The sequence below is a fragment of the Pipistrellus kuhlii genome, unplaced genomic scaffold (assembly GCF_014108245.1).
Source record: "Pipistrellus kuhlii isolate mPipKuh1 unplaced genomic scaffold, mPipKuh1.p scaffold_m20_p_3, whole genome shotgun sequence".
NCBI lineage: Eukaryota > Metazoa > Chordata > Mammalia > Chiroptera > Vespertilionidae > Pipistrellus > Pipistrellus kuhlii.
The window spans coordinates 48,177,980-48,205,484 of record NW_023425529.1 but is presented as its reverse complement, the minus strand read 5'-3'; the positions used below and the strand labels follow the sequence as shown (position 1 = coordinate 48,205,484).

Genomic DNA, 27,505 nt, shown 5'->3' with positions numbered 1-27,505 from the left:
CAGGGGAGGGCAGTTAGGGGTGACCAGGCCAGCAGAGGAGGGAAGTTGGGGACAACTGGGCCTGCAGGGAAGGGCAGTTGTGGAGGACTCAGGCCTGGAGGGGACAGCAGTTGGGGGGGATCAGGCTGGCAGAGGAGGGCAGTTGGGGGTGATCAAACCTGTAGGGGAGGGCCGTTAGGGGTAACAAGGCATACAGGAGAGGGCAGTTAGGGGTGACCAGGCATACAGGGGAGGGCAGTTAGGAGCAATCAAGCTGGCAGGGGAGCAATCAGGCATAAATCAGGCTGGCAAGGGAGTGGTTAGGGGCTGATCAGGCTGGCAGGCAGAAGCAGTTAGGAAGCCAGGCAGGCGATCAGCTGGGAACCAGCAGTCCTGGGTTATGAGAGGGATGCCCGGACATCCTTCAAGGGGTCCCAGATTGGAGAGGGTGCAGGCTGGGCTGATGGACACCCCCTCCATGCATGAATTTATAATATAATTAATATATATTAAAACAAAAAAAGAAAGGATGATTTTAAACTTTAAAGCAATGAACTTGATAGGAGAGTTTAAAAAAATTCTAAAGGAATTCATGTCTGCCATAGAATAAATAAATACATAATTGTCTTACCTCTCAGGAATAATGAGGGTCAATGCAAGCTTGTTAAAGGTTTGAAAAAAAGGTACTTTGTTATAGTGAAATGTTTTTATAACCCAGATGGTAGAGAAAACAATGTACGCCTCTTAAATAAACCATATCATTTAGACAAGACTAATAAAATGGAGGTTCCATTAAAAAATAATAAAGAGGAAATAATAAAAACTTGTCAAATCATGAAGGTAAAAATAAGTCGACCGTTTTTATGAATAAGATTATTCATAAAACTGTAGAATAAGAACTGCAAAATACATGCAAGAGCTTGAAAACTATTGTAAATTTGGACAATTAAAATAAAATACTAATTACCATGTTGGGTAGTGAAAAATAAAATTTTTATAATGATATTAGGGGTTCAGTCAAGTCTAAGGTATTTACAAGTTTTAAAAGTTTAAATAAATGAGTAACAGATACATTATGGTCAAGCAATCTAGGATGGGGTGAAACACCTCTTTCTTTCACTACTGATATAAGATGGTACCAGACTCTGCTAAACATCTTTAGGTACTTCTATGAGAGAGGAAACACCAGCCTAGCCGGGACATGGACCCATTCCTTCACGGCATATTTTAGATCTGTATGCTCTGTGTTCACATAAAACTCTAAATCTGCATAATTACCTAGAATATAGTGCCTTTTACTACATCACACTAAATATTTCAGTTCTCACAGGCTTAAAGCACTTGATAAATAAATCTATTAGAAATCACTTTAAAATAGCAGTTTCATCTCCAGGTTTCTCTCTCTTTTTCTCTCTTGTTTGGGTGGTGATGGTACTGAGGGATTGGGTTAGTAACAGCAGAAAACAGAATCATAAATATCAAAGAGGGAACTCTCCCCCCAAAGAATAGCAATTCATGTAAAAGATGCATTTTATATTTCATGCCTCTGACCTTTAGCAAACTTCAAAATTAAAGTCTTGCCCACTGGTGTGGCTCAGCAGTTGAGCATCGATCGACACATGAGCAAGAGGTCGCTGGTCCGACTCCCAGTCGGGGCCCACGCCCGGGGCTGTGGGCTGCGGGCTCTGTACCCGGCTGGGGAGGTGCAGGAGGCAGCGGGTCAGTGATGATGTTTCTCTCTCGTTGATGTTTCTCTCTCTCCCCCCCCTTCCACTGTCTCTCTAAAAATCAATAAAAGCATGTTTTTAAAAAATCCTTAAAAGCATTTCTTTAAATCTCTACTCAGGCTAAAGTATGTTAAAGCAGGTATTTCCCCGCCTTTATCAGGACAGGCATACCTTGGAGATACTGCAGGTTCCTTCGGTTCCAGACCACCACAATAAAGTGAGTGTTGCAATAAAGCAAGTCGCACACATTTTTTGGTTTCCCAGTGCATATAAAAGTTATGTTTTCACTATACCCTCGTTTATTAAGTGTGCATAGCATTATGTCTAAAATATGTACTACATATTCCTTAATGAGAAAATACTTTATTGCTAAAAAATGCTAAGCTTCATCTGAGCCTTCAGCCAGTCATAATCTTTTTGCTGGTGGAGGGCTTTGCCTCAGTGTTGATGGCTGCTGACTGGTCAGGGTGGTTGCTGCTGAAGGCGGGAGTGGCCGTGCCAATTTCTTAAAATAAGGCAACAATGAAGTTCACCACATGGACTGATTTCCTGTCACAAATGGTCTCTATGTGATGCTGTTTGATAGCATATTAACCACAGAAGTTCTTTCAAAATTAAGGTCAATCCTCTCAAACCCTACCAATGCATAATTAACTGAGATTATGTAATATTCTAAATCCTTTCTTGTCATTTCAACAATCTTCCCAGCATCTTCACCAGGAGTAGATTCCATCTCACATACCATTCTCTTTGCTCATCGTTTGTTTTATCATGAGATTGCAGCAATTCAGTCGTATCTTCTGGCTCTACCGATTTTCTGACTCTTTCCCCACCATCCCTGCAGTTACTTCCTCCACTGAAGTCTGAACCCCTCAAAGTCATCACGAGTGTTGGAATCAACTTCTTCCAAACCCCTGTTAATGTTGGTATTTTGACTTTTCCCATAAATCTCAATGTTCTTAATGGCATACAAAACGGTGAGTCCTTTCCAGAAGTTTTCAGTTTACGTTGCCCAGATCCCTCAGAGGAATCACTAACAATGGCAGCTACGGACTCATTAAATGTGTTTCTTTTTTCTATTTGTTTTTTAGAGAGGAAGGGAGAGGGAGAGAGAGAAACATGGGTGTTGAGAGAGAAACATCAATCGGTTGCCTCCTGTTCCCACCTCCCGAACCCGGACCAAAACTGCAACCTGGGCGTGTGCCCAGACGGAATCAAACTGGCATCTTTTCGGTGCTCGGGATGATGCTTAACCAACGGAGCCACAGTAGCCAGGCCTGAAATTCGTTTCTTAAATAACAAGACTTGAAAACCAGAGTTACTCCTTGACTCATGGGCTGACAGAATGAAGGTTGTGTTCCATGATTACAACATTAATCTCCTGTGCATCTCCTCAGAGGTCTTGGGTGTCCAGGTGCATTGTCAATGAACAGTACTATTTTGAAAGGAATCTTTTTTCTGAGCAGTAGCTCTCAAAAGTGGGCTTAAAATATTTAATAAATCATGTTGTAAACAGATATACTGTCATCTAGTCTTGATTTTTCCATGACAAGGCACAGACAGAATAGATTTAGCGTAAATCTACTTACGAGCTCTAGGATTTGGGGAATGGTAAATGATCTTTGGCGTCAATTTAAAATCACCAGCTACATTAGCTCCTAATAAGAGAGGCAGCCTGCCCTTTGGAGCTTTGAAACCAGCATTAGTAGCTATGAAAGTCCTAAATGGCATCTTCTTCCATTACAAGGCCATTGAAAATCCAGTTTAGTACAGATATCTTTATTTAGTTTAGTCTCCATTGAAAATCCAGTTTAGTACAGATATCTTTATTAATTATCTCAGCTAGATCTTCTGGAGAACTTGCTGCAGCTTCAACATCAGCACTTAAAATTACACACACACACACACACACACACACACACACACACACAAGACTTGGTGCATGAAATTCATGCATGGAGAGGTGGGGTGTCCTTCAGCCCAGTCTGCACCCTCTCCAATCTGGAATCTGGGACCCCTCGAGAGATGTCCGGTGGGATCGGGCCTAAATAGGCAGTCGGACATCCCTCTCACAGTCCAGGACTGCTGGCTCCCAACTGCTTGCCTGCCTGCCTTCCTAATTACCCCTACCAGCTTCTGCCTGCCAGCCTGATCACTCCCTAACCATTCCCCTGCCAGCCTGATTGATGCCTACCTGCTCCCCTGCCAGCCTATTTGCCCCTAACTGTCATCCCCTGCGGGCCTGGTCACCCCTAACTGCTCTCCCCTGCAGGCTTGATTGCCCTCACCTGTCCCCTCCCTTGTAGGCCAGGTCCCTCCCAACTTCCCTCCCCTGCTGGCCATCTTGTGGTGGACATCTTGTGTCCACATGGGGGCAGCCATCTTGATGTTAGAGTGATGGTCAATCTGCATATTACTCTTTTATTACACAGGCTAGAGGCCTGGTGCATGGGAGGGGCCAGGTGGTTTGCCCTGAAGTGTGTCCTGGATCAGGGTGGGGATTCCCTTGGGGGAAGGGCCGCCTGGGATAGGGGCTTGTGGTGGTTTGCAGCCTGGCCATGTCCCCCGATGAGCCAAGAGGGGGGGCCCCTGGTATCTGGGATTTATTTATCTTCTACAATTGAAACTTTGTAGCCTGGAGTGGAGCCAAGCCTCCTGCTTGCTCTGTGGCTGCCACTATTTCTGTTTGGATTTGTTTACCTTCTATAATCGAAACTTTGTAGCCTGAAGTGGAGGCCAAGGCAGACAAGGGCAGGCGGAAAGCTTGGCTTCCTCTATTGCCAGGGAAATCCAAGCCTCCCTCCTGCTCTCCGTGGCTGCAGCCATTTTGGTTGGGTTTATTTGCATATTCACTCCTAATTGGCTGGTGGGTGTAGCAGAATTACAGTCAATTTTCATATTACTCTTTTATTAGATAGAATATGTATACACACACACACACACACACATATATATACACACACACACATATATGTTTTTATTTATTGTAGAGAGAGAGGAAGGGAGAGGGAGAGAGAAAAGCATCAATGAGAGAGGAACATCATTGATTGGCTGCCTCCTGTACGGGCCGCCCCCCCCCCCCCCCCCATTGGGAATGGAGACCCCAGCCTGGGCATGCGCCCTGACCTGGAATCAAACTGGAGACATCTCTTCTCAGTGCCTGGGACACTCAACCAACTGAGCCACATTAGCCAGAGCTGTGCCTGGCACTGTTATATACAGACTTTCCTTAAGTCTCATAAACCAACTTCTATCTTCAACTTTCCTCCTGCAGCTTCCACCTCTCAGCCTCATGGTATTGAAGAAAGTGAGGGCCTTGCTCAGGAGACATTAAAAAAAAAAAGTAAAGCCCTAGCTGGTTTGGCTCAGTGGATAGAGCATTGGCCTGGGGACTGAAGGGTTCTGGGTTTGATTCATGCCAAGGGCACATGTCCAGGTTGTGGGCTCGATTCCCAATGTGTGTGTGTGTGTGCAGGAAGCAGCCAATCAATAATTCTTTCTCATCATGGATGTTTCTGTCTCTCTCCCTCTCCCTTCCTCTATGAAATCAATAATAATAATTATATATATATATATATATATATATATATATATATATATATATGAAGAAGTAAATCTGCCATTTGCAACACCTTGGATGGACCTGGAGAGGGTTATGCTAAGCAAAATAAGCCAGTCAGAGAAAGACAAGAATCATATGATCTCACTTATATGTGGACTCTAAAGAACAAAATAAACTGTTGAACAAAATAGATCCAGAGACATAGAAGCATGAAACAGACTGTCAAAATCTTAGAGCAGTGGTTCTCAACCTTTCTAATGCTGCCACCCTTTAATACAGTTCTAATGCTGCCACCCTTTAATACAGTTCTTCATGTTGTAGTGACCCCAACCATAAAATTATTTTCATTGCTACTTCATAACTGTAATTTTGCTACTTTTATAAATCATAATGTAAATATCTGTGTTTTCTGATGGTCTTAGGCGACCCTGCTCATGATTCTCAGGTTGAGAATCGCTGCTGTTAGAGGAAAGGTAGGAGGGAAAGGAGAGATAAACCTAAGATCTTATATGTATACTAGAGGTCTAGTGCATGAAATTCATGCATGGGGTGGGGGTGTCGCTCAACCTGGCCTGAACCCTCTCCAATTTAGGACTCCTCAGGGGTTGTCTGACTGCCTTTCACAATAAGGGACTGCTGGCTCCTAACCACTCCCCTGCCTGAGTACCCCTAACCCCGTCTACCTGCCTGCCTGATTGCCCCTAACCACCTCTGCCTGCCTGCCTGGTTGCCCCTAACTGCTCCCTAGCTGGTCTGATTACCCCTAATCACCTCTGCCTTGCCACGCACTGGGACCCAGGATTCCCTCCTCCAGCCGGTTGTAGGCACCTGCGACCCTGGCTTTCCTCCCTCTGGCTGGCCACAGGCATCTAAGACCCAAGCAGGTTTTGCCTGGGCCGCAGCTGCAGGTGCTGGCACCCAGGAATGTGGGGCGAGTGGCTTATTTCTCTCTCAGGCCACTGCCTGGCTGGTCCCCATTCCTCTCTCACAAGTGTTGAGTGTCTCAGCTGTTATGGTGTTATGGTATGAGGGCATGACAACCATTTGTATATTAGCTCTTTATTATATAGGATATGCATAACTCATGGACACAGACAATATGGTGATAAAGGCAGGGGGTGTGTGTAATGAAGGTGAGATAGAAGGGGTCAATGAGGGGAAAGGGGACATATGTAATACTTTCAACAATAAAGATTTTAAAAAAAAACAAATAAAAACATTTAATAATTCTATACTGGGGGAAATAAAAAGAAATTAGAGGCACCAAGTATCTAAAAAGACTGGCATGTCAGCCACACACTCAGGCTACCACTGCCCTCCTACCTCCTCTCCAGAAGGCAGCTAGTTTACTCTCTGCAGAGGCTGCACTGAGGAACTCTGGATTCATAGCCACTACCCACAGCTGAGGGGAAGCAGCACTAAACCGAAAACACCCACAACCATGTCCCCAACCTCAGCCCTCCGCGGGTTCTGGAGGGTTTCTCCCTGGGAAAACGGACCAGCCCAATAGGAAAGCTCAGTAAATGATGACTTCCATGTCTGTCCCCTTACCGCAGCCCGGTCACCTCTGGTGAGGTTCTCCCATCCTAGCTGGGCTTCCCTCTGTTTGGTCAATACCTTCCACTTAAGCAGCCAGAAAGCATGAGACATTTAGGGAAAACCTTTGAAGTCAATGATCAAAACAAACAGAACTCCTCCCCCCCTTCCCCACCACAAAGAAACTCAAAAGAAAAAGAGATAAAATAGAAGGAAAAAAACCTCAATAATAATTAAAAGTCTCAAAAATTTTAAACAAAAATATTTCATTGATGAAGCAAAAAAAATAAAATAAAAAATTTTCCCTGTGGGAGACAAGTTCCAAGATGCCCATGGATACCTAAAGCCATGGATACTACCAAACCCGATACACACTATGCTTTTTTCTGTACATACATACCTGTCATAAAGTTTACTTTATAAATTAGGCACAGTAAGAGATTAACAACAATAACCAATAAATTATAGCAACGTGCTGCAATAAGAGTTTCGTGAATGTGGCCTGTCTCTCTCTAATAATTTTTATGCATTTCAGGCCAAACTTTTTCCTAAATCTGTGTAACCATTCCTTGCATTAGATGGCTTCATGTCGCTCGTTTCAGGGGGTCCCCTCCTGAAGTCTTCATATGGCTCAGTGCTTCCTGACACAACACGGGCCCCTCAATCAGAACACATTTCCTGTGTGGGTCTTCCACCCATACATTCAATTAAGCCCTTAACACGTACTATGGCTGTGACTTTTGCAGTTTGAGGTGCAATAGCAAAACCAGCATAAATTTCTCTTTCCTTCTTCACCATTTCACAGACAGAAGATTCGTTCTTACTATAGATCTTAGCAACTTCAGCATACAGCTTTTAAAAATTTTCTTATTAGGTTGGTAATTGTGATCTTTTTACTAAAAGGAAGCACTTTACAGTTTCTCTTTGGCATATCCAAACTGCCAGTATCACTACTCTTGTACTTTTAGGCCATTATTGAGTAAAATACGGGTTACTTAAACACAAGCACTGCAATACCACGTCAGTCAATCTCCTCACCAAGAGGCCTGCTAAGTGACTGGATACGCTGGACAAAGGGATGGTTCATGTCCCAGGTGGAATGGAGCCAAAGAGTGTGAGGTTTTAGCCTGCTACTTAGGACAGCATGTTATTAAAAGCTTATGAATTGCTTATTTCCCCATTTGACGGGGGAAAAGTCTTTTCAACAAATGAAATTGTGAAAACTGCATATCCACCTGCAAAAGAATGAAGTCGAGCCCTGGCCAGGAGGCGCAGTTGGTTAGAGCATTGTCCCAATATGCCGAGGTTTGGGGTTCAACCCCCGGTCAGAGCACATACAATAATCAACCAATGAATGCATAAGTAAGTGGAACAACAAATCAATGATTCTCTCTCTCTCTCTCTTTTCTTCTCTCTAAAATCAATAAAATAAAAAATAAGAATTAAAAAATAATGATGTTGAACCCTTACCTTACACTGTATACAAAAATTAAGCCAAATTGATCAAAGACCTAAACATAAAAGCTAAGACTATAAAACTCTTGAAAGAAAACATACAGGGAAAGCTTCATGAAACTGGATTTGACAAGTTCTTAGATAGGACACCAAAAACATAGGCAACAGAAGGAAAAAAATGATAAATTAAACTATATCAAAATTAAAAACTATACTTTAAAGAACACAAGCATGAGTAAAGAGCAGCTTACAGAATGAAAAAAAATTTGAAAATCACATATATTCACAATAGATAAAGAACAACAACTTAACAACAAAAAATGAACAAATCATTAAAAAATGGCCAAAGGACTTAAAAAGACATTTCTCAAAATAAAATATACAGACTGCCAACAAGTAGATGAAAAGATGCTCAAGATCACTAATCATTAGAGACATGCAAATCAAAACTACAAGATACCATCTCACATCCATTAGAATAGCTACTATATAAAAAAAAAAAAAAAACTGAATATAAGTGTTGGCAAGAAGTGGAAGAATCAGAAGAACTCTTGTGCCCTGTTGATGGGGATGTGAAATGGTATAGCTGCTATAAATATGGAAAAGATAGGGTAATTCCTCAAAAAATTAAAAATAGAATTACCATATGACTCACTTCCACCTCTGGGAATATACCCAAGGGAATTGAAAACAGAGTCTTGAAGAGATATTTGTACATCCATGTTCATAGCAACATTACTCACAATAGCCAAAAGATGGAAGAAACCCAAGTGTCCCTCACAGATGAGTGGATCAACAAAACGTGGTATATCCATACAACAACATATCACTCAGCCTCAAAAAGCAAGGAAATTCTAGTCCTGGCTGGGCAAGCTCAGTTGGTTAGAGCATCATCTGCCACACCAAGGTTGTAAGTTCAATCCCCAGTCTGGGCACATACAAGAATCAACCAATGAATGCATGGATAGAAAGAACAGTAGGTCAATCTCCCTCCTATCTCTTTTGCTCTCTCTCTCTCTCTCAAATCAATCAATCAATAAAACAACCTTCTGACATATATACCAACATAGATGCACCTTCAGGACATTATACTGAATGAAATGAGCCAACTGCAAAAAGACAAATACTGTATGATTCCATTTACATGAGGCATTTAGAGAATTCAGAGACAGAAAGTAGAACAGTGGTTGCCAGAGGCTGTGGGAGTTGATTAATAATGGATGTAGGATGAAAAGAGATGGGTTGCACAGCAATGTGGGTAAATGTACTTAACACTATTATACTGTACACTTAAAAATGGAAAAAGTGAACATTATGCGAAGTGAAATAAGCCAGTCAAAGAAAGATAAGTACCATATGATTTCACTTTTACGTGGAATCTAATGAACAAAAATATCTTCCACTCTCTCTAAAAATCGATGGAAAAAATATACTTGGGTGAGGAGTAATAACAACAGAAAAAGAATATGAAAGTCTGTGCTGGCAGGTGTAGCACAGTTGGTCAGAGTGTCGTCCCATGCACCAATGGTTGTGGGTTTCATTCCCAGTCAGAGCACATACCTGGGTTGTAGGTTCGATCCCCATCTGGTGCATACGGGAGGCACCAATTGATGTCATCTGAATGATTCCCATACAAGGAAACATTATATAAATACCTTAAAAGAAGGGCAAAGTGTTATGGAGGCTCAGAGAAAGAGGCCGCCTTTGTGGCTGGAGGTGGAGATTTTGGAGATGCTTTACAGAAAAGGTAACATTTCAGCTGAACTTAAAGAGATAGGCAGGGTTTTGAAAGAATTTTGACTGTGAGCTCTTAAAGGGCCACAACCTTGCCTAGCCCCAACGCCTAACACTAACACGTAGCAGCTGTTTAATGAACGTGGGTGGAGCGCATAAATGAACAAAAGGCCGTTCCAACAGGAAGAAACAACAAAAGAACCAGAGGCTGAATGTGTAAGGCACATCAACAAAAGGACCAGAGAGTGGGAGGGATGGGAATATGGACATATACCTGGAAAATAAGTGGAACTTGTCATGATTCTTTTTATATTTTGGCTTCCATATCTATCTCCCATCTTTTTTAAAGATTTAAAAAAAAAAATGTCTGTATTTATTTATTTATTTATTTATTTTAGAAAGAGAGGAAAGGAGAAGGATGGAGAGCTAGAAACACCGATGAGAGAGAAACATCATCAATGGGCTGCCTCCTGCAGGCCTCCTTCTGGGGATTGAGCCTGTAACCTGGGCATGTGCCCTGACCAGGAATTGAACCAGTGACCTACTGGTTCCTGGGTCAGTGCTGACCCACTAAGCCACACCCACCTTTATCTCCCAGCGTTAAGAAAATTCTCTCAACACCATCCCCATCCTCTGCCAGCCTTTACCTCATTTCTCTGCTCCCCATCTTATAAAAAAAATTGTATTGATGTATAATTTATATTCCATGTAATTACCCCATTTTAAGTATAAATCAGTGGTAGTTAGATCACAGAGTTGTGTAACCATTACCACAATCAATGTTAGAACGTTTTTGCCCTGGCCAGTGTGTCTCAGTGGTTGAGCATCATCCCACCCACCAGGAGCTTGCCAGTTTGATTCCCAGAGGTGGGTGTGCAGGAGGCAGCCAATTGATGTTTCTCTCTCCCTCCTCTCTCTCTCAAATCAATAAAAACATATTTTTAAAAAATTAGAACATTTTCTTTTTCCTAAAAAGAAACCCATTACCCACCATTACCAGTCACTCTCCATTTCCCTCAACCATCCCCCTTCCCAAAGACCTAGGCAACCACAGACCTGCTGTCTCTGTGAATTTGCCTATTCTGGATGTTCCACAAAAATGAAAATATAAAATATGCGTTTTTCTGTGAATGGCTCCTTTCGCTGGTATAATGTTTTCAGGGCTATCCATTCTGTAGAATGTATCAGTACTCTATTCTTTTTTATTGTTGAATAAAATTAAAAATTCCATCGCATGGGTATATGCAAGATTTTATTTACCCATTCATCAGTTGAGAAATATTTGGGTGGTTTCCACTTCTGGACTATTATAAATTCAATACTGCTTTGAATATTGGTATACAGGTTTTGTGTAGACATATATGACTTATTTATTTATTGTACTAAGAGATAGCCAGTTTTATTCCAGGCTGGAACAAGTCTAGCCGTGAGTGAATACAAAAGGCCATTTTTGAAGAATTACAGGAATTATTCTTTGTGGTGCCTCCACCGTATATCCATATTTTTCAATATAGCCATTAAGTTTTTCAGCTTTATAAAATGGTATTGCCATCACCACCCAAATTTGGTCAAATATCCCAGGCCCGGGTGATGCAAGAAGAGCTGGGTGCAAAAATCAGTGATTGCCTGCACATCTCATCCCAGGACCCGCCACCTCACTGTGCAGTTTCCTGACAGCGCGGAGCTCCTGGAAGTCCAGAGTGTGAGGAAGAGCAGCGGCTGTGCCTGGAACCTCTCCTGCTTCCCAGCGGACTGAGTGTCTCAGCAATCAGGTGGGACCGGCGCCTGCTGCTCCGCACTCCTCAGCGGCCTCCTCACTGTTCTCTGGCGCCACTGCCAGCATGCCCTGCACACACACCTTCATTTCTCTTGCATAGACACCTAGAAATGTGTTTAACCTTTTAAGGAAATGCCAAACTGCTTTCCAAAGAAGCAGAACCATTTTGCATTCCCACTAGCAGTGTATGAAGGGCCCAATTATTCTACATTACTATCTGGCTTTCTTATTACAGCCACCCTGGAGAGTGCAAAGTGATAGCTTATTGTGGCTTTAAATTGCATTTCTTCAATGGCTAATGATGCTGAGCATCTTTTCATGGCTACGTATAGATCCTCTTTGGGGAAATATCTATTCAGACCTTTAGCCCATTTTTTAATTGGGTTCTGCTCTCCATCTTCATCAAAGTTCTTAAGAGATTGGTCTGTACACACCCCACGTATACTGCCTTACCTTGTTTCACTCATCACCCCACTCCCACCTTGCTTTTTGCTCCCCATTCTGAAATGGTTTGTCAAAGTCACCAACCACCCCTACGCTGACAAAACCAATGACTATTCTCCCATCTCCATCTTTCAGGATAAAATTATGGTTTGTACATTTGCATTTAATTCCAGCTGACCTCTTATCCTAGTCTTTATTCTCCCTGTCCTATTTCTTATCTCTATTTTTGCTTTACAGCATATTTTCTTATTGAATGAGGAATATAAACCAACAATCAAAGGATATATCCAGAGAACTCCAGGTAACACACTGGCTAAACCAGAGTGAATATTTGGAATCATGGAGCATGATGAAGATTATGACTGAGACTTAATGAACCTGGTCATTTGGGAGGATCTGTGGAAGGAGTTGGGCTTAGGAGATGAGTTCTTGCATTCTAAGGCATCAAGAACCAGGCCATCGTGCAGGCTCGATCCCCAATGAGGGGTGTGCAGGAGGCAGCTGATTCATCATTGATGTTTCTCTCTCTCCTTCTCCCTTCCTTTCTGAAATTAATAAAAAAGAGAGAGAACCCTACAGGAAGAACTCTATGCTTAAATGAAACTCTATGGTTGTATCTGCCCTTCCCCTTAGCTTCCTTTTTCCTCTCTGTAAGTACCTCTCCATCTTGGCATACAGGCAGAGTAGCTTGCCATGTCTACATGCACTGGATTGCAATTCTTTCTTTTCCCTGGTTTTTGTAGTTAATGGGGGTAGACGGGGAAGCTAAGAAAAGGCTAGATCAATAGTGAGTACTAGGCTAAGGATTTGAACTTTGTTTAGCAGGTACTACTAGTATATAGTCATTAAAAGTTTTTATACAGCCCAGCTGTCATGGCTTAGAGGTTGAGCATCTACCTATGAACCAGGAGGTCACAGTTCAATTCCCGGTCAGGGCCCATGCCCGGGTTGCAGGCTAGATTTTGAGTGGGGGTGGGGAGGGGCATGCAGGAGGCAGCTGATCAATGATTTTCATCATCGATGTTTCTATCTCTCTCTCCCTGTCCTTTCCTCTCTGAAATCAATTAAAAAAATTCTTTTAAAGATTTTTATACAAGAAATGCTCAGCACTAGACTACTGGAATGTTGGAAGGTTGTTCTGGCAGCAGGTATAAAATTACCTGGGGGCAAGGATTAGGGGCAGAGAAATAGGAGGTAAGGAGATCATACTAGATGTTTATTATCAAAGTAAAGATAATCTGTAATGAGACCATAAATTTGTGTAATAGTGCAAAAACAGGGAAGGAGGATCAATGGAAAGACATTACCACTAAACTTTAAACAACTGAGTTAATTGTATTACTGATAACTGCCCCCAGTCAAAAGATGTTAAAACTAAAAGTTCTTAGTCCACAGTTCTACTAAATTTAATTTGATGGCCGAAACCAGTTTGGCTCAGTGGTAGATCGTCGGTCTATGGACTGAAAGGTCCCAGGTTCGATTCCGGTCAAGGGCATGTACATTGGTTTCGGGCACATCCCCGGTGGGGGGTGTGCAGGAGGCAGCTGGTCGATGTTTCTCTCTCATCGATGTTTCTAGCTCTCTATCTCTCTCCCTTCCTCTCTGTAAAAAATCAATAAAATATATATATATATTTTTTTAATTTAATTTGATGGAAACTAGATGAAAATGTAGTAAACAAAAGAAAATTCTCTCTCCTTGTCTGAACTATAAACAATTTATAGTAGTGCTTCTCATTTTCTTCTCTCTTGAGTAAACTCTGAAAATTTCAGGTAACTCAAGTTTCTGAAAGAGTAAAGATTTGGCAAAGCCCACCAGTCAGCCTTTATCCTATATAATAAAAGGCCATTATGCAAATTGTCCCCTCGGCTGGGAGTTCGACAGAGAGTAACTGCTTGACCGGCTTGCCAACTGCCTGAAGCCCCTCTCCCTGGCTGGCCCCACCCCCAATTGGTCCCTCACCCCAATAGGAAGCAGTGCTGGCCAACCGCCCATGTCCCCTCCCCCCTGCCAGTCCGGCCCAATTAGCCCCAATCAGGGTGGGCTGGCCAGACCTTACCTGTGCACAAATTCATGCACCAGGCCTCTACAAGAGGAAGAAAGAGGTAGAGAGAATTTCAAGGAGGAAGGAAGAGGTAGAGAAAGAGAAACATCAGAGATGATTGATAGGCTGCCTCCTGCATGACCCCCTACTGGGGATCAAGGCCACAACCCAGACATGTGCCTTTGACCAGAATTGAACCTAGGTCCCCTCCATCCACTGATCCAAACTAAGCCAGGGTTCCCACCAGTCCGGCTTACTCTCATCATTGCCTCCCACTCTCCATTGATTATTCAATATATGATCAAGAGAAAACAGAAATTTATGCAAAATAGGTTGGGAAAGGCAAATTATCCCAGTCCCTTTTATTTTTTTCCAAAGGAAATGATTGTTGATGCTCTGAGGAGTTAAAATATAATAACACATTCCAGGAAGATGATGTCAGGGGAGGCGTGGTTAAGCCCTTTACAAGTCTGAAATTCCTTTAGTCCCGAACATTTCCTCTTTCAATCTCACCTACCTTCAAATCTCTACTGAGGCAACTCTTTCCAACATTGAAGAAACAGTTTTGAGAGCCTAGAACACATATCTTTTTACTTCAGCCTTTCTTTTCTTTTTCTTTTTTTTAATGAACTAAGATTAATTGAAGACTATTAAAACAGATTTAATTTACCACATTATTTTACAGAAAATCTCTTTGAAATCCACATTTCCCCCCTTCTGTGACTATTTTAACTCCAAAGAAAGGAATAGATATTCAGCACTGCATCCTGCCCTAGCCGGTTTGGCTCAGCAAAAAGAGCATCGGGCCTGGGGACTGAAGGGTCCCGGTTCAGTTGCAGTCCAGGGCATGCACCGAGGCTGCAGGCTCACCATCCCAGCTCTGGCCGGGGTGTGTGCACAGGCAACCCATCGATGTGTCTTTCCCATCAATGTTTCTCTCTCTGTCTTTCTCTCTCCCTTCCACTCTCTCTACAAACCAGTGGGAAAATATCCTCAGGTAAGGATTCAAACAAACAAACAAACAAACAAACAAACAAATAAAAATACTACACCCTGAGGGGGGAAAATTCTGCCTTTATTGGGAATTATACATGTGTTGTTTTGATTTTCATTCCCCTAATAATTAGCGGTGCTGAGCATCTTTTCATATGTCTGTTTGCCATCTGCATGTCTTGCTTGAAAAATATCTAGTCAGATATTTTTTTATTCGAATTATTTATTTTTTTTGCTGTTGAGTTGTATGAGTTTTTGTTTTTGTTTTTTTAAATATGGAATGCTTCATGAATTTGCGTGTCATCCTTGTGCAAGAGCCATGCTGATCTCCTCTATATCATTCCAATTTTAGTATATGTGCTGCCGACGTGAGCAAGTTGTACGCGTTCTTTATATATTTTGGTATTAACTTCTAATTGGAAATATTATCTCCAAAAAAAGGAAAAAAATCTTCTTTCATTTGGGTAGTTGCCTTTTTGTCTTGTTGATGGTTTCCTCTGCTGTGCAGAAGCTTTTTAGTTGGACGGAGACCCATTTCACTTATTTTTGCTTTTGTTTCTTTTGCCTTTAGAGTCGAATTCAAAAAACACCACTGAGAACCATCGTACAGAAGCCTAGTACTTATGTTTTCTTCTACATATTTTATTGTTTCAGGTCTTACATTCAAGTCGTTAATCCATCTTGAGTTGAGTTTTGTGTGTGGTATAAGATAGTGTTCTAGTTTTATTCTTTTGCATGTGGCTGTCCAGTTTTCCCAACACATTTAGTGTGTATTCTTGGTTCCTTTATTGTAAATTAATTGCCCATATATGTGTAGGTTTATTTCTGGGCTCTCAATCTCGTCCCATTGGTCTCTGTGTGTTTTTGTTTAAAGCAGATATTTTATAATTTGTACTTTTTCAGAAGTTTAGAGTTTGATTGTTCTTTCAATTTTTAAAACATTTCTGACATGCTCAAGAACTTTATTACCTGGACTGGTTCTACTTGAGAAACTGAATTCCTTTAAAAATATATTTTTATTGATTTCAGAGAGGAAGGGAGAGGGAAAGGGAGATAGAAGCATCAATGGTGAGAGAGAACCATGGATCTGCTGCCTCCTGCACTCCCCACAATGGGGAAAGAGCCCGCCACCACGTCTGGAGCCGTGACCTCTTGGTTCACAGTCGATGTTCAATTATTGAGCCATGCCAGCCAGGCAAGAAACTGAATTCTTAATAGAAATGGCAAATAAGCCAACATAAAATTATAACTTCACCTTGTCATAGAAAGCCTGGTAGGATACATATACCAAACTGCTGCCAGTTATTTTCCTTGAGGGTGAGATTTGGGTAATAAACTTCAGGACATGAAGGGAGGTCTTGACTTTCAATTTTAAATACCTCTTTATGCTTAAGTTTTTAAAAATTGGCATGTCTTATATTTACTACTAAAAACTACTAAGTTATTTTTAAAATTATACCTTGGGTATAAAATGCACAAACTAGCCCTGGCTGGTGAGGTCAGTGGTTAAAGCATCAGTGTGCATACTGAAGGGTCAAGGGTTTGAGGATTCAATTCCCTGGTCAAGGGCACCCCCTCCCTCAGGCGGTGGGGGAGGCATCCAGTAGATGTGTCTCTGTGTCTCTCTCACATCGATGTTTCTCCCCCCCACCCCCACCCTTCCACTCTCTCTGAAAAGCAATGGAAAAAATATCCTCATGTGTGGATTAACACACAGACAAAAAATGCACAAATTACATGAGCAAATTCATCCAGAACACTCTCCCCAAAAGAAAAGTGAACACATTAAATCTTATATTTCATCACAAAAACAAAGAACAATGTAGTAATGCTTTGGTCTAAATATATCAAATAGCCACAAAGCTACACATACACACAAGAATCATATACATAGTCACGAAGTGATATCATCATAGCATTGATGTGTACGAACCCAAAGAATTCTTGACAAATATATTAGTAAGTATGTATTTATCCCCCCCTACCCGCCAATGTTTCCTGAACTGCTTCTCAAACCTTACAAGTTATCAAGAAGAGATATAAGATTTAAATACAAACCCATAAGCATACCTCTTTGTCCCCTACACTAGCCTAGATTTAGAAGATGGTTAATTTTTTTTATATACTACAAGTAGAGGAGGGAGTAGACAGCTAAGAGATTTAGATAGCATCATGAAACCCCTCAGAGGTGGGAAAAAAACACTAATTCCTGTAATTCACTTTACTTAATTTTAATGGGTCTGGTTAACTGAAGAGACTTGGAGGGGAAAATTAGGAAGGAAATTTTCATCTCATTCTATATAAGATTTGAGAAGACTAAAGACAGATGAACTATCCCTCTATCAAAATCATATACAAGGTGTGTGCGTGTGTTATAAATCTGTGTGCATGTAAATAACCGACAACAGACCCATATTTTTTCAAGGATATAAACAGAATAAACACCATATAAACTAACACCCATAAACTGACGCTAAATGTCTTGGGTTTAACATTTTGCCCACTGCCTGGATCACACACTGTGTGAATCCACCTGTCATATCTCTCTGGGTCTCTGAGGAAGCAGCAGCAATCCTTCCCCTCTTCCAACACTCCACAGATGATCAAAAGCTCCCTAACTGTCTACAGTATCATCTTCTTCAAAGAACAGCTACAGCACTGAGAGAGGGTACAGGGTCTTTCTCTTACAGCGTGAAGTTCCCTCTCATCAGCATTGTATGCCCTGAAATGTCAAACAAAAAAAACAAAACAAAATTTAAAAAAACCTGCCACGGATATTCCTTGGCAAATGTGGGCATGATGTCCACCTCTCTCCGGAGGGCCTGTGGGCCCCAGCAAAGATAACGTGGTGGCCTCTGGTTAATCCCAAAGGGCCCGCTGAGCCTGGCTATCTCCAGATCTCACAGCACCGGCACCGGCACCCCCGAATCACAGACCTTTCTGCCTTCACCCCGAAGTGTGTCTTCTCTGAAGGCCCCTTCCCTTCAGGCTGGGCGGGCAAGGTCTCGTCTAGAAAAGTACATCCAGTGCTTGATGAAACTGTTGTGATCTCACCAACTATATTTCTGCTACTTGATAGTGCTGGTCAGATGGAAGGTGGGTGTTTCAGAATAGAAACAGTTAATCGAGAAGAAAATAGTATTGGAGGGGGGTGGGCCAGGGGCCAGGGTCTGAGATGACATAGGATCCCTGTGGAGATTAGGTCTATCAGCAGGAAGTCAAACTAACTTCATTCCTCAAAGATAAAAACTTGTTTTTAATTCCCCTGCCTCCTCAGGCCTCACTTACAAAGACGGCAAATTCCTGGAACTTCAGAGCCAGGTGAGAAAAGATGCCAGAAAGGGGCAGAAAAGAGAGGGGCTGAGATGGGAGAAGGAATCCCTTTCCTGACTTTAGGAGAATGTGGAAGCCAGGAGCACTCCCGGATCCCAGAAAAGGAAGTAGCTGGATCAAAAAAAAAAAGCACTTTCCCTACCTTTTTGTGGTTCTTGTTGTAGCCCAAAGTCGAAATCCCAGGCCTGGAAGTCACTGAGAACAGCATTTTCTCTTCAATATTAGGGAGCTAAGAGAGGAGAGGGGCAGGGAGGGAAGAGAGAGGGAGAGAGGGAGCAGGAGAGAGAGAGAGAGAGAGAGAGAGAGAGAGAGAGAGAGAGAGAGAGAGAGAGAGAGAGAGAGAGAGAGAAAAGGAAAGAAAGGGAGAGGGGGAGAGGGAGAGGGTGAGGGAGGAAGAGAGGGAGGGAGGGAAGGAGGGAAGGGAGGGAGGGAGAGAGTAGAGTGAGGGGGAGGAGAAAGGGAGAGAAAAGGAGCAAGAGGGAGAAAAATGAAGGGGTGGGGGTAAAGAATGAGCTTGGGCTGCCTGTTGACGTCACTGGGAGAAGTTAACCCAGAGTCTGAACGAGACACTACCACTGGGTCCTAATGCCCAAGATGTTATTTTTTAATTTTTCACAGGCTTAGCAGTTCAAGCAAAAAGAAAAGTTCTTAGGTCTGCCCTTTCTATTCCACCCCCTTTCCTCCATGAACAAGTTCTGACTCATGAAAAGACCATGAGGATTATTTCCCCTTAGATACCAGCTACAAGACCCCCGGCTTGTCCACGGACACCCTACCTTGGAGAACGTGTGAAGAAAACCATACTAAGAACATGTGAGGCAAGCTCAGGACCCCCCCCCCCCACACACACACACCCTTTATATTTACAGTGACCTGAGCACATGAAGAGAAAACAAACAGGAGGCTCACCAAAGGACAGGGGAAAGCAAAACGGAAGATGGGAAATGACTAGCTCCCTGTCCTTGGGCAGTTCTGTTCCTCGTGCTCGTGGGCGGATGCCTCACTGCCTTTCAGATTCCTGCAGGTATGACTTCATACCTGGGGAGGAATAGCCAGACCGGACTGTGTCATAAAACTCAGCACCTCGTGTCTCTCCTTCCCCCTGGCTTTCCAGGAAACAATGCCTCATGCCTTCTTATCTGACTGTTTATCTCACTGTTTCCTAGTCTCCACCGTCCATGAAGCTGAGACAACCAGAGGGACTCACCACACCTGGAACTGATGCCCACACTGAAGTTCACAGAGATGTTTGCTTCAGGTTGTCTCTGAGCGGTAGAAAAAAACACACAAAACAAAACACTATTTAAAAAGCAGATGCTTCACCAAGAATAAAAATATAAAGTTCTTAGGAAGCAAGAACACACATTTGGAGTCAACAACCTCACACAGAGGCAGCGACACTCACCTCTGAGTATCCAGGGAAGGCCCTGCAGACTGCCCTCCACAGAAGAAGACCCGTGTGGAAAGCCAGAGAGGCCAGGACGCTGCCCAGGAGCGCCCGCCAGCCCCGGTGGCACAGGGATGGGCATGAAAGCCTCACACCCCTTCTCCGGGCCGCGGGGCTGCCATCACGGAATTCTCCTCAGACACGCCAACCCTGTCTGCTTTGCCACAACCACCGTTCAGCCCAGACTCTCCCGGGAATGAAGTCCCAGTCTCGGTTTTCCTGTCCCTTTTTTTTCCCGCTGTGATAACAGGACAGACAGTACGAACATTCTGCAGGGTAAACACACACATAGCATCCCCCAACCCCTCACTTTCATTTCCCAGAGGACAGGAAGTGCCGCTCCGCTCAGGGGACACAGGAAGGGCGGGACGGCTCCATGTGGGAAACGCAGCAGAGACTGGGAGCGGCGGCCACTGCGCTCAGAGGCATCCTCAGGAATACCTTTTTTAAAGCCCTTTCCTACCCTCCGAGACTCTCGTTCCTTATACAACCAAGTTATCCTGGCTATCGAGGCCCCTCGTTAATGTGTTCTTCTGTAACCTAAGAGATAGTTCAAAAACCTTAACCTTTAGGGCCTGGTTTATAATGGGATTTACAATGGCAGTCAATCTAACATGATTAAAAAAAAATTCTAATAGTCTCAATGCATCGTGTTCTCTTGTTGCATTCTTTCATGCTTAATAGTATCTTAGAACTGAAAACAGTTAAAACGATGAGTTTTAGAGAGAAGTAGGCATGAGTTCGAATCCTGACACCCCTGTTTACTCACCATTCATGTGACTTCACGCCAAGTAGTAAACCTCTCTAATTCACTCATTAGCAAAGGAGAGGTCATACCCACATTATTAGTGTTTGGAATAAAATCTAAGTTCTGGTTTAGTCCTGTCACTCACAAGCCGAGTGACGCTGGGAGAATTATTTCACGTGTCTGAACCTTGCCTTGCACCTGTTTCCCCGGTGGGGCTGAGGGAACTGGGCACCACAATCTTGTGGCTGTGGGCATCGCCATCTTTGAGGGCGGGAGAGTAAATTAGCATATTCCCTCCTTATTGGCTGTGGGCACTGCCATCTTTGCAATGGTGTGAAGGTCAACATATTCCCCCTTTATTAGATAGGATGTCACCCCAATAAATTTAATTAAAAATTTGTTTAGGAATGGTTTATTAATTTTTAGAGAGAGAGAGGAAGGGAGAGGAAAAGAGAGAAGCATTGATGTGAGAGTCTAACATCAATCAGCTGTCTCCTGCATGCCCCGTACTGGGAATCCAGCCCGAAACCCAAGCATCTGCCCTTGATTGGGATTTGAACCAACAACCTTTTGGTGCACAGGACGAAGTCCAACAATTTTCTAAAAAGACCCTGGCCAGTGTTGCTCAGTTGGCTGGAGTGTAGCCCCATATACCAAAAGGTGTATTATAAAATCCTACACCTGAAACCTGGTTCAATTCCAGGTCAGGGCACATAAGGGAGACAAATAGTTAATGTTTCTCTCTCACATCATATTTCTCTCTCTCTCTCTCTTCTTCTCTCTCTCTCTCTCTCTCTCTCTCTCTCTCTCTCTCTCTCTCCCTTCTTCCCTTCCTCCCTCTTCCTTTTTCTCTTTGAAATAAATAAAAAACATATCTTGGGTGACGATTTAAAAAAAATTTTTTTTTAAAGATTATATTAGTGCTCACTTCGGCAGCATATATACTAAAATTGGACCAATACAGAGAAGGTTAGAATGGTCCCTACCCAAGAATGACACACAAATTTGTGAAGCCTTCCATACTGTTTTCCCTCAAAAAACTAAAAATGGAACTTCCATTTGACCCAGTAATCTCACTTCTAGGAATATATCCCAAGAAAACAGAAACACCAATCAGAAAGAATATATGCACCCCTATGTTCATAGCAGCACAATTTATAATAGCTAAGATTTGGAAACAGCCTAAGTGCCCATCAGCAGATGAATGGATTAGAAAACTATGGTACATCTATACAATGGAATACTACGCTGCTATTAATATAAAAAAGAAGGAACTCTTACCAATTGCAACAGCATGGATTGACCTGGAGAGCAGTATGCTAAGCAAAATAAGCCAGAGAAAGATAACTATCCCATGATCTCACTCATTTGTGGAATATAATGAACAACATAAACTAATGAACAAATTGGAGACATAGAAGCATCAAGCAGAGTCCAACCTATGAGGGAAGGTGGCGGGGGGGGGGGGCAGTGAGGGGGGTAAGAGATCAACCAAAGGACCTGTATGCGTGCGTATGAGCATAACCAATGGCCACAGACAGCAGTGGGGTGAGGGTACGTGCTGGGGTGGGAGCAGCCGGGGAGAGGTCAATGGGCGGGGGAGGGGGGGGGGGAGACTCATGTAATACTTTAAACAATAAATAATTTAAATTAAAAAAGTATATGAGAACTAGGCAGGCTAAACTTTATAACTGGAAATACCAAATAAGTTTCAGGAACCATCCAATGCAATTTATTTTCATTCTCTGCCTTCCAAACAAACTGATTATTCAGAAATTTATTTCATAACTTTTACTCTCATGGAAATCGATGAACCATCTCTTTCTCTAGAAAAAAAGAAAACACAATAATACAGAACACCAAAGCATACTAGATATAAGACACCTTAGCTCCCATTTTTTCTAGCATCCTATTATTCTAATAGAAATGCATGTGGGAAAATGGTGAGATTCTCCTGCCTCCTAAGATTTAACACCATTTCTCTGCTCTGAAAGTAGACAGTATCACATACATTTTATTTCCCACGAACTAATACAAAACTCTAGGCTTTTACAGTCTGCCTAAGGTGACAGCCATAAAAGTAAAATGACCCAGATTGTGAACAGATGTCAAAAGTTAATTATGTCAGTGTGGCTCCGGTGGTTGGGCATCATCTCATGCACCACTAAGTTGCCAGTGAAGGCACGTACCTGGGTTTTGGGCTCAAACCCCAGTAGGGGGTGTGCAGGAGGCAGGTGATCAACCATGTTTCATTCATACATTGATGTTTCTCTCTTTTTCTCCCTCTCCCTTCATCTCTCTCTAAATACCAATTAAGATTTTAAAATCCTTAAAAAAAAAAAAAAAAAAAAAAGTTAAGTAGCCTGGCCAGCATGGCTCAGGGGTTGAGCTTCAATCTATGAACCAGGATGTCACGTTTCAGTTCTCAGTCAGGGCACATATTTCTCTCTCTTCCTCTCCCTTCCTCTGAAATCAACAAAAATGAATTATGTTAAAGAACACCAACAAGATTGAAACTATATCCTTTATTCTGATAAGTGTATTTTTATTTTTTTTTATTTTTAATAAATCTTTGTTGTTGAAAGTATTACATATGTTCCTCCCCCACCTTACCCTCCCCTTTCCCTTTCCCCCTCCAAGCCTTCACCACCCACTGTCTGTGTCCTTGGGTTATGCATATACGCATATGAGGTCGTTGGTTGAACTCTCTCCCCCCACCCTCTCCTGCCTTCCCTCTGAGGTTTGACAGTCTGTTTGATGTTTCTATGTTTCTGGTTCTGAAAATATGGAACGCTTCACAGATTTGCAGGTCATTCTTGTGCAGCAGCCATGCTAATCTTCTCTGTATTGTTCCAATTTTAGTATATTTTTTAAAATAAATCTTTATTGTTCAAATTATTACAATTGTTCCTTTTTTCTCCCCATAGCTCCCCTCCACCCGGTTCCCACCCTCTGCCCTTACCCCCCACCCCCACTGTCCTCATCCATAGGTGTATAATTTTTGTCCATTCTCTTCCTACACCCCCACACCCATTTACCCCCTGAGAATTGTCAATCCACTCCCTTTCTATGCCCCTGATTCTATCATATTCACCAGTTTATTCTGTTCATCAGTTTTTTATTCACTTGATTTTTAGATTCACTTGTTGATATGTATTTGTGGTTCATAATTTTTATCTTTACCTTTTTCTTCTTCTTCCTCTTCTTAAAGAATATCTTTCAGCATTTCATATAGTAATACTGGTTTGGCGGTGATGAACTCCTTTTGTATATGTGCTGCTGAAGCGAGCACTGATAAGTGTATTTTTAAAAATATATTTTTATTTATTTCAGAGAGGGAGAGAAAGGTAGAAACATCAGTGATGGGAGAGAATTATTGTTTGGCTGCCTCCTGCACGCCCCACACTGGGGATCAAGCCTGCAGCTTGGGCACGTTCCTTGTCCTGCATGGAACCGGGACCTCCTGGTTAATAGGTCGATGCTTAACCACTAAGTCACACTGGCCGGGCTTTGGTAAGTGTATTTTTTTAATTATGGAGTTTTGTGGAAGTGATAGAGAAGGCAATGGAGTTCTGTGGTTAGATTCAGGAAGTATATGAGAGGAAGGGGAAATCCTATTTCTTCTAGTGTGTTTACTTTGCCCCCATCTGCTTTGCCCATTTTAGTGCCCACATTTTTCTAGATTTAGTCAATGCCTCTCGAATTTTTGGTTCCCATGGGCCTAAAACTTCAGAGTTGTTTTGAGGTGAAAAAAATAAAATAAAAAATTTTTTGAAACTTTTCTTAGAGACATTTGTACCTCTGGTTTGTCACAGACTGGTTCGTGATTTGTCCAGAAAAAAACCCTAACATTTTTAAAGAAGTGTCTCAGGTAAAGGAGTTGGCTAGATCGACCCTAACCTGTATGTCGAAAGATGTTTGCATACCAGAAGATCCTACTACCTGCATACGTGCTAGACCCTAACATCCAGCTGCAGCCAGGCTGGTGTGGTGCACGCGTCCGAAAGCAGAGACAGGGCCAGTTTGCTACTGAAGCTCTGACTGTGGCTCAGAGACATGAACAAGGTACATTAGGACCAAGAACACTTTTTCCCAGCTACTAACATTCTCTGTGGATTATCTTTCCTCCCACTGACTAATTTGTGTGTCCAGAAGACTAAGTTAAGGAAATAAACCAAAAGGTTGAATCTATTTCATGGTAAAGAGAGAATTCCTCAGGAAGAAGTAAAAGAAAACATTAAAAAAAAAATTGTTTAACATATCTCCTTCCTTAAGCAAGAAAACTTAAAAGAGCAGTTATCAATCAACAAAGAATAGCCTACCCCTGCCCCCTTCTGATGTGGGATGGAATAACGGAATTGGCCTAAAACTAGAAATTGGGAAGGTGTGGCCTCTCAACTCCTTGATTTAACTCACTGGAAAACAGGGGAAAAGACAGACAACTCTGGAGAATTATTTATCTACACACTCAATGCCAGCTGATAGTATGTTCTTCTCTCCTAGAACAACAAACACTTCGGTCAAAAATTACAGGGAATATCCTAACTAAATTTTCAAGTAGAGTTGTCCTTTGCCAGACACTAAAGAAATACAGGAACCAAATCATATAGCATCTCTGGCCCATAAGACCAGCATAGCCCTGGCCTGTGTGGCTCAGTTGGTTGAGCATCATCTCATGCTCCATAAGCGCACTGGTTTGGTTCCGGGTCATGACACATGCCCGGGTTGCAGGCTCAATCCCTGGTGGGGAGCATGCAGGAGGCAGCTGATTGATGTTTCTCTCTCTCTCTCTCCCCCTCTCCCTTCCTCTCGAAAATCAATTAAAACATTTTAAGTCTGACTTGGTGGTTGAACGTTGACCCATGAACTAAGAGGTCCCCAGTTTGATTCCGGGTCAGGGCACATGCTCAGGTTGCAGGCTAGATCCCAGTGGGGGCATTCAGGAGGCAGCCAATCAATGTCTCCTTCTCATTGATGTTTTTCTCTCTCTATCCTTCTCCTTCCCTCTCCCTCTAAAATTAATAAAAATATATTTTAAAAATAAAAAAATATTAAAAAACAACAGAAAATCAGCATAATATAGTAAGAAATACTAGTCTGGATTCTATGCATATCTAGAATAGTATGCATTGATTATATTGTATTTTCCAAATGTATGTTTCCTTCAGCTATTCCTAACATAAATAATTCATATGATCCCAATAGAAATGCAACAATTAGGTTGAACCATATGTAATGGCTGTTTCAATAGGTTAATTATGAATCTTTTCAAATAGTTGATACTGGCAATTTCATATGATTAAATCTAGGACTTCAAAAAACGTGAGACTGTGGGGATAATAGTCAGAATATTTATTAATTGGACAGTTCCTTTTCTTTGTCCTCTCTCATTTTAAGATTAAAAAAAAAAACTATTAGAGAGCCCTGACTGGTGATCTCAGTGGGTAGAGCATCAGCCCATGCACCAGAGGATCTGAGGTGTATGACCCTTCAATTCCCAGTCAAGGGCACATACCTGGATTGCAGGTTCGATCTCTCCAATTGATGTTTTTTTCTCTCTCTCTTCCCCCTCACCTGTCCCTCCTATCCACACTTATTTCTAAAAATCAATGGAGCCTGACTGGTGTTGCTCAGTGGTTGAGCATCAACCTATGAACCAGGAGGTCACGGTTCAATTCCAGTCAAGGCAGGCTCCATCCCCAATGTTGGGCATGCAGGATGCAGTTAATAAATATTCTCTCTCAGCATTGATGTTTCTCTCTCTCTCTCTCTCTCTCTCTCTTCCTCTCTCTCTGAAATCAACAAAAAATATATTTTAAAAACAGAAACAGTTGCCCTAACCTGTCTGGCTTGGTGGATAGAGCGTTGACCTGTGGACTGACGGGTTCGATTCCAATCAAGGGCATGTACCTTGGTTGCAGGCATATCCCCAGCAGGAGGTGTGCAGGAGGCAGCTGATCGATATTCTCTCTCATCGAGTTTCTAACTCTCTATCCCTCTTCCTGCCTCTCTTTTAAAAAAATCAATAATATATATATATTTTTTAAAAAAAAGAAAGTTCTAAAATATCAATATGCATTATTTATAAGATCACTAGTCACTAGCAGGTTTTACCAGAAACATAAGCTTGATGAAGTCAGGGACTGTGCCCAGTTTTGTACACCATCATATCCCTAGCATTTAACAGCACCTGAGTAATTTAAAATGTAAAGAATTTGCTCAGCCTGGCTGGTGTGGCTCAGTTGATTGGAATGTCCTCTGGGACACTGATGGGTTGGTTTGATTCCCATTCAGGGCACACACCCAGGTTTTGGGTTCAATCCCTAGTTGGGCCCATATGGGAGGCAACTGATCAATGTTGCTCTCTCACATTGATGTTTTTCTCTTTCTCTTTCTCTCCCTCTCCCTCTCTCTCTCTCTCTCTCTCTCTCTCTCTCTCTCTCTCTCTCTCACACACACACACACACACACACAATCAATTTTAAACACACACACACACTGAGTGGCCAGATTATTATGATCTCTGAACCCATAATAATCTGGCCACTCAGTGTATATCCTATATAATAAAAGGTTAATATGCAAATTGTCCCCTTAACCAGGAATTCGACCAGCAAGCAGGCTGGCCAACCGCCCATGTTCACTCCCACTGGCCAAGCTGGCCGGATCCCACTCATGCACAAATTCATACACATACACACACACACACACACACACACACTGAGT

At 42.3% G+C, this 27,505-nt stretch overlaps 1 protein-coding gene, 2 non-coding genes and 1 pseudogene across 8 annotated transcripts in view; 1 reads left to right on the top strand and 3 right to left on the bottom strand.

Annotated features, from left to right (window-relative positions):
- The window catches only part of RBMS2 (RNA binding motif single stranded interacting protein 2), a 46,925-nt gene extending 27,070 nt beyond the window's left edge, over window positions 1-19,855 (bottom strand). For 2 of the 6 annotated variants that reach the window (XM_045588137.1, XM_045588139.1), the window contains exon 1: window positions 18,727-18,905. In XM_045588137.1, the coding sequence (XP_045444093.1) occupies window positions 18,727-18,792 (66 nt within the window). In that variant the 5' untranslated portion in view covers window positions 18,793-18,905. Of the gene's footprint in view, window positions 1-16,506; window positions 16,700-18,726; window positions 18,906-19,791 lie in introns of those variants that run through there. The other 4 variants (XM_045588136.1, XM_045588138.1, XM_045588140.1 and 1 more) reach the window with 3 other exon arrangements.
- LOC118730968 lies at window positions 15,521-15,627 on the bottom strand. Its single transcript, XR_004991693.1, has one exon. It is a non-coding gene; the product is annotated as a U6 spliceosomal RNA (small nuclear RNA).
- A 1,844-nt stretch (window positions 19,856-21,699) lies between the features above and the next one.
- Window positions 21,700-21,806, top strand: LOC118730982. The gene has a single exon (XR_004991706.1). It is a non-coding gene; the product is annotated as a U6 spliceosomal RNA (small nuclear RNA).
- A 1,752-nt stretch (window positions 21,807-23,558) lies between these two features.
- On the bottom strand, window positions 23,559-23,659 carry LOC118730960 (annotated as a pseudogene).
- Window positions 23,660-27,505: the final 3,846 nt, after the last annotated feature.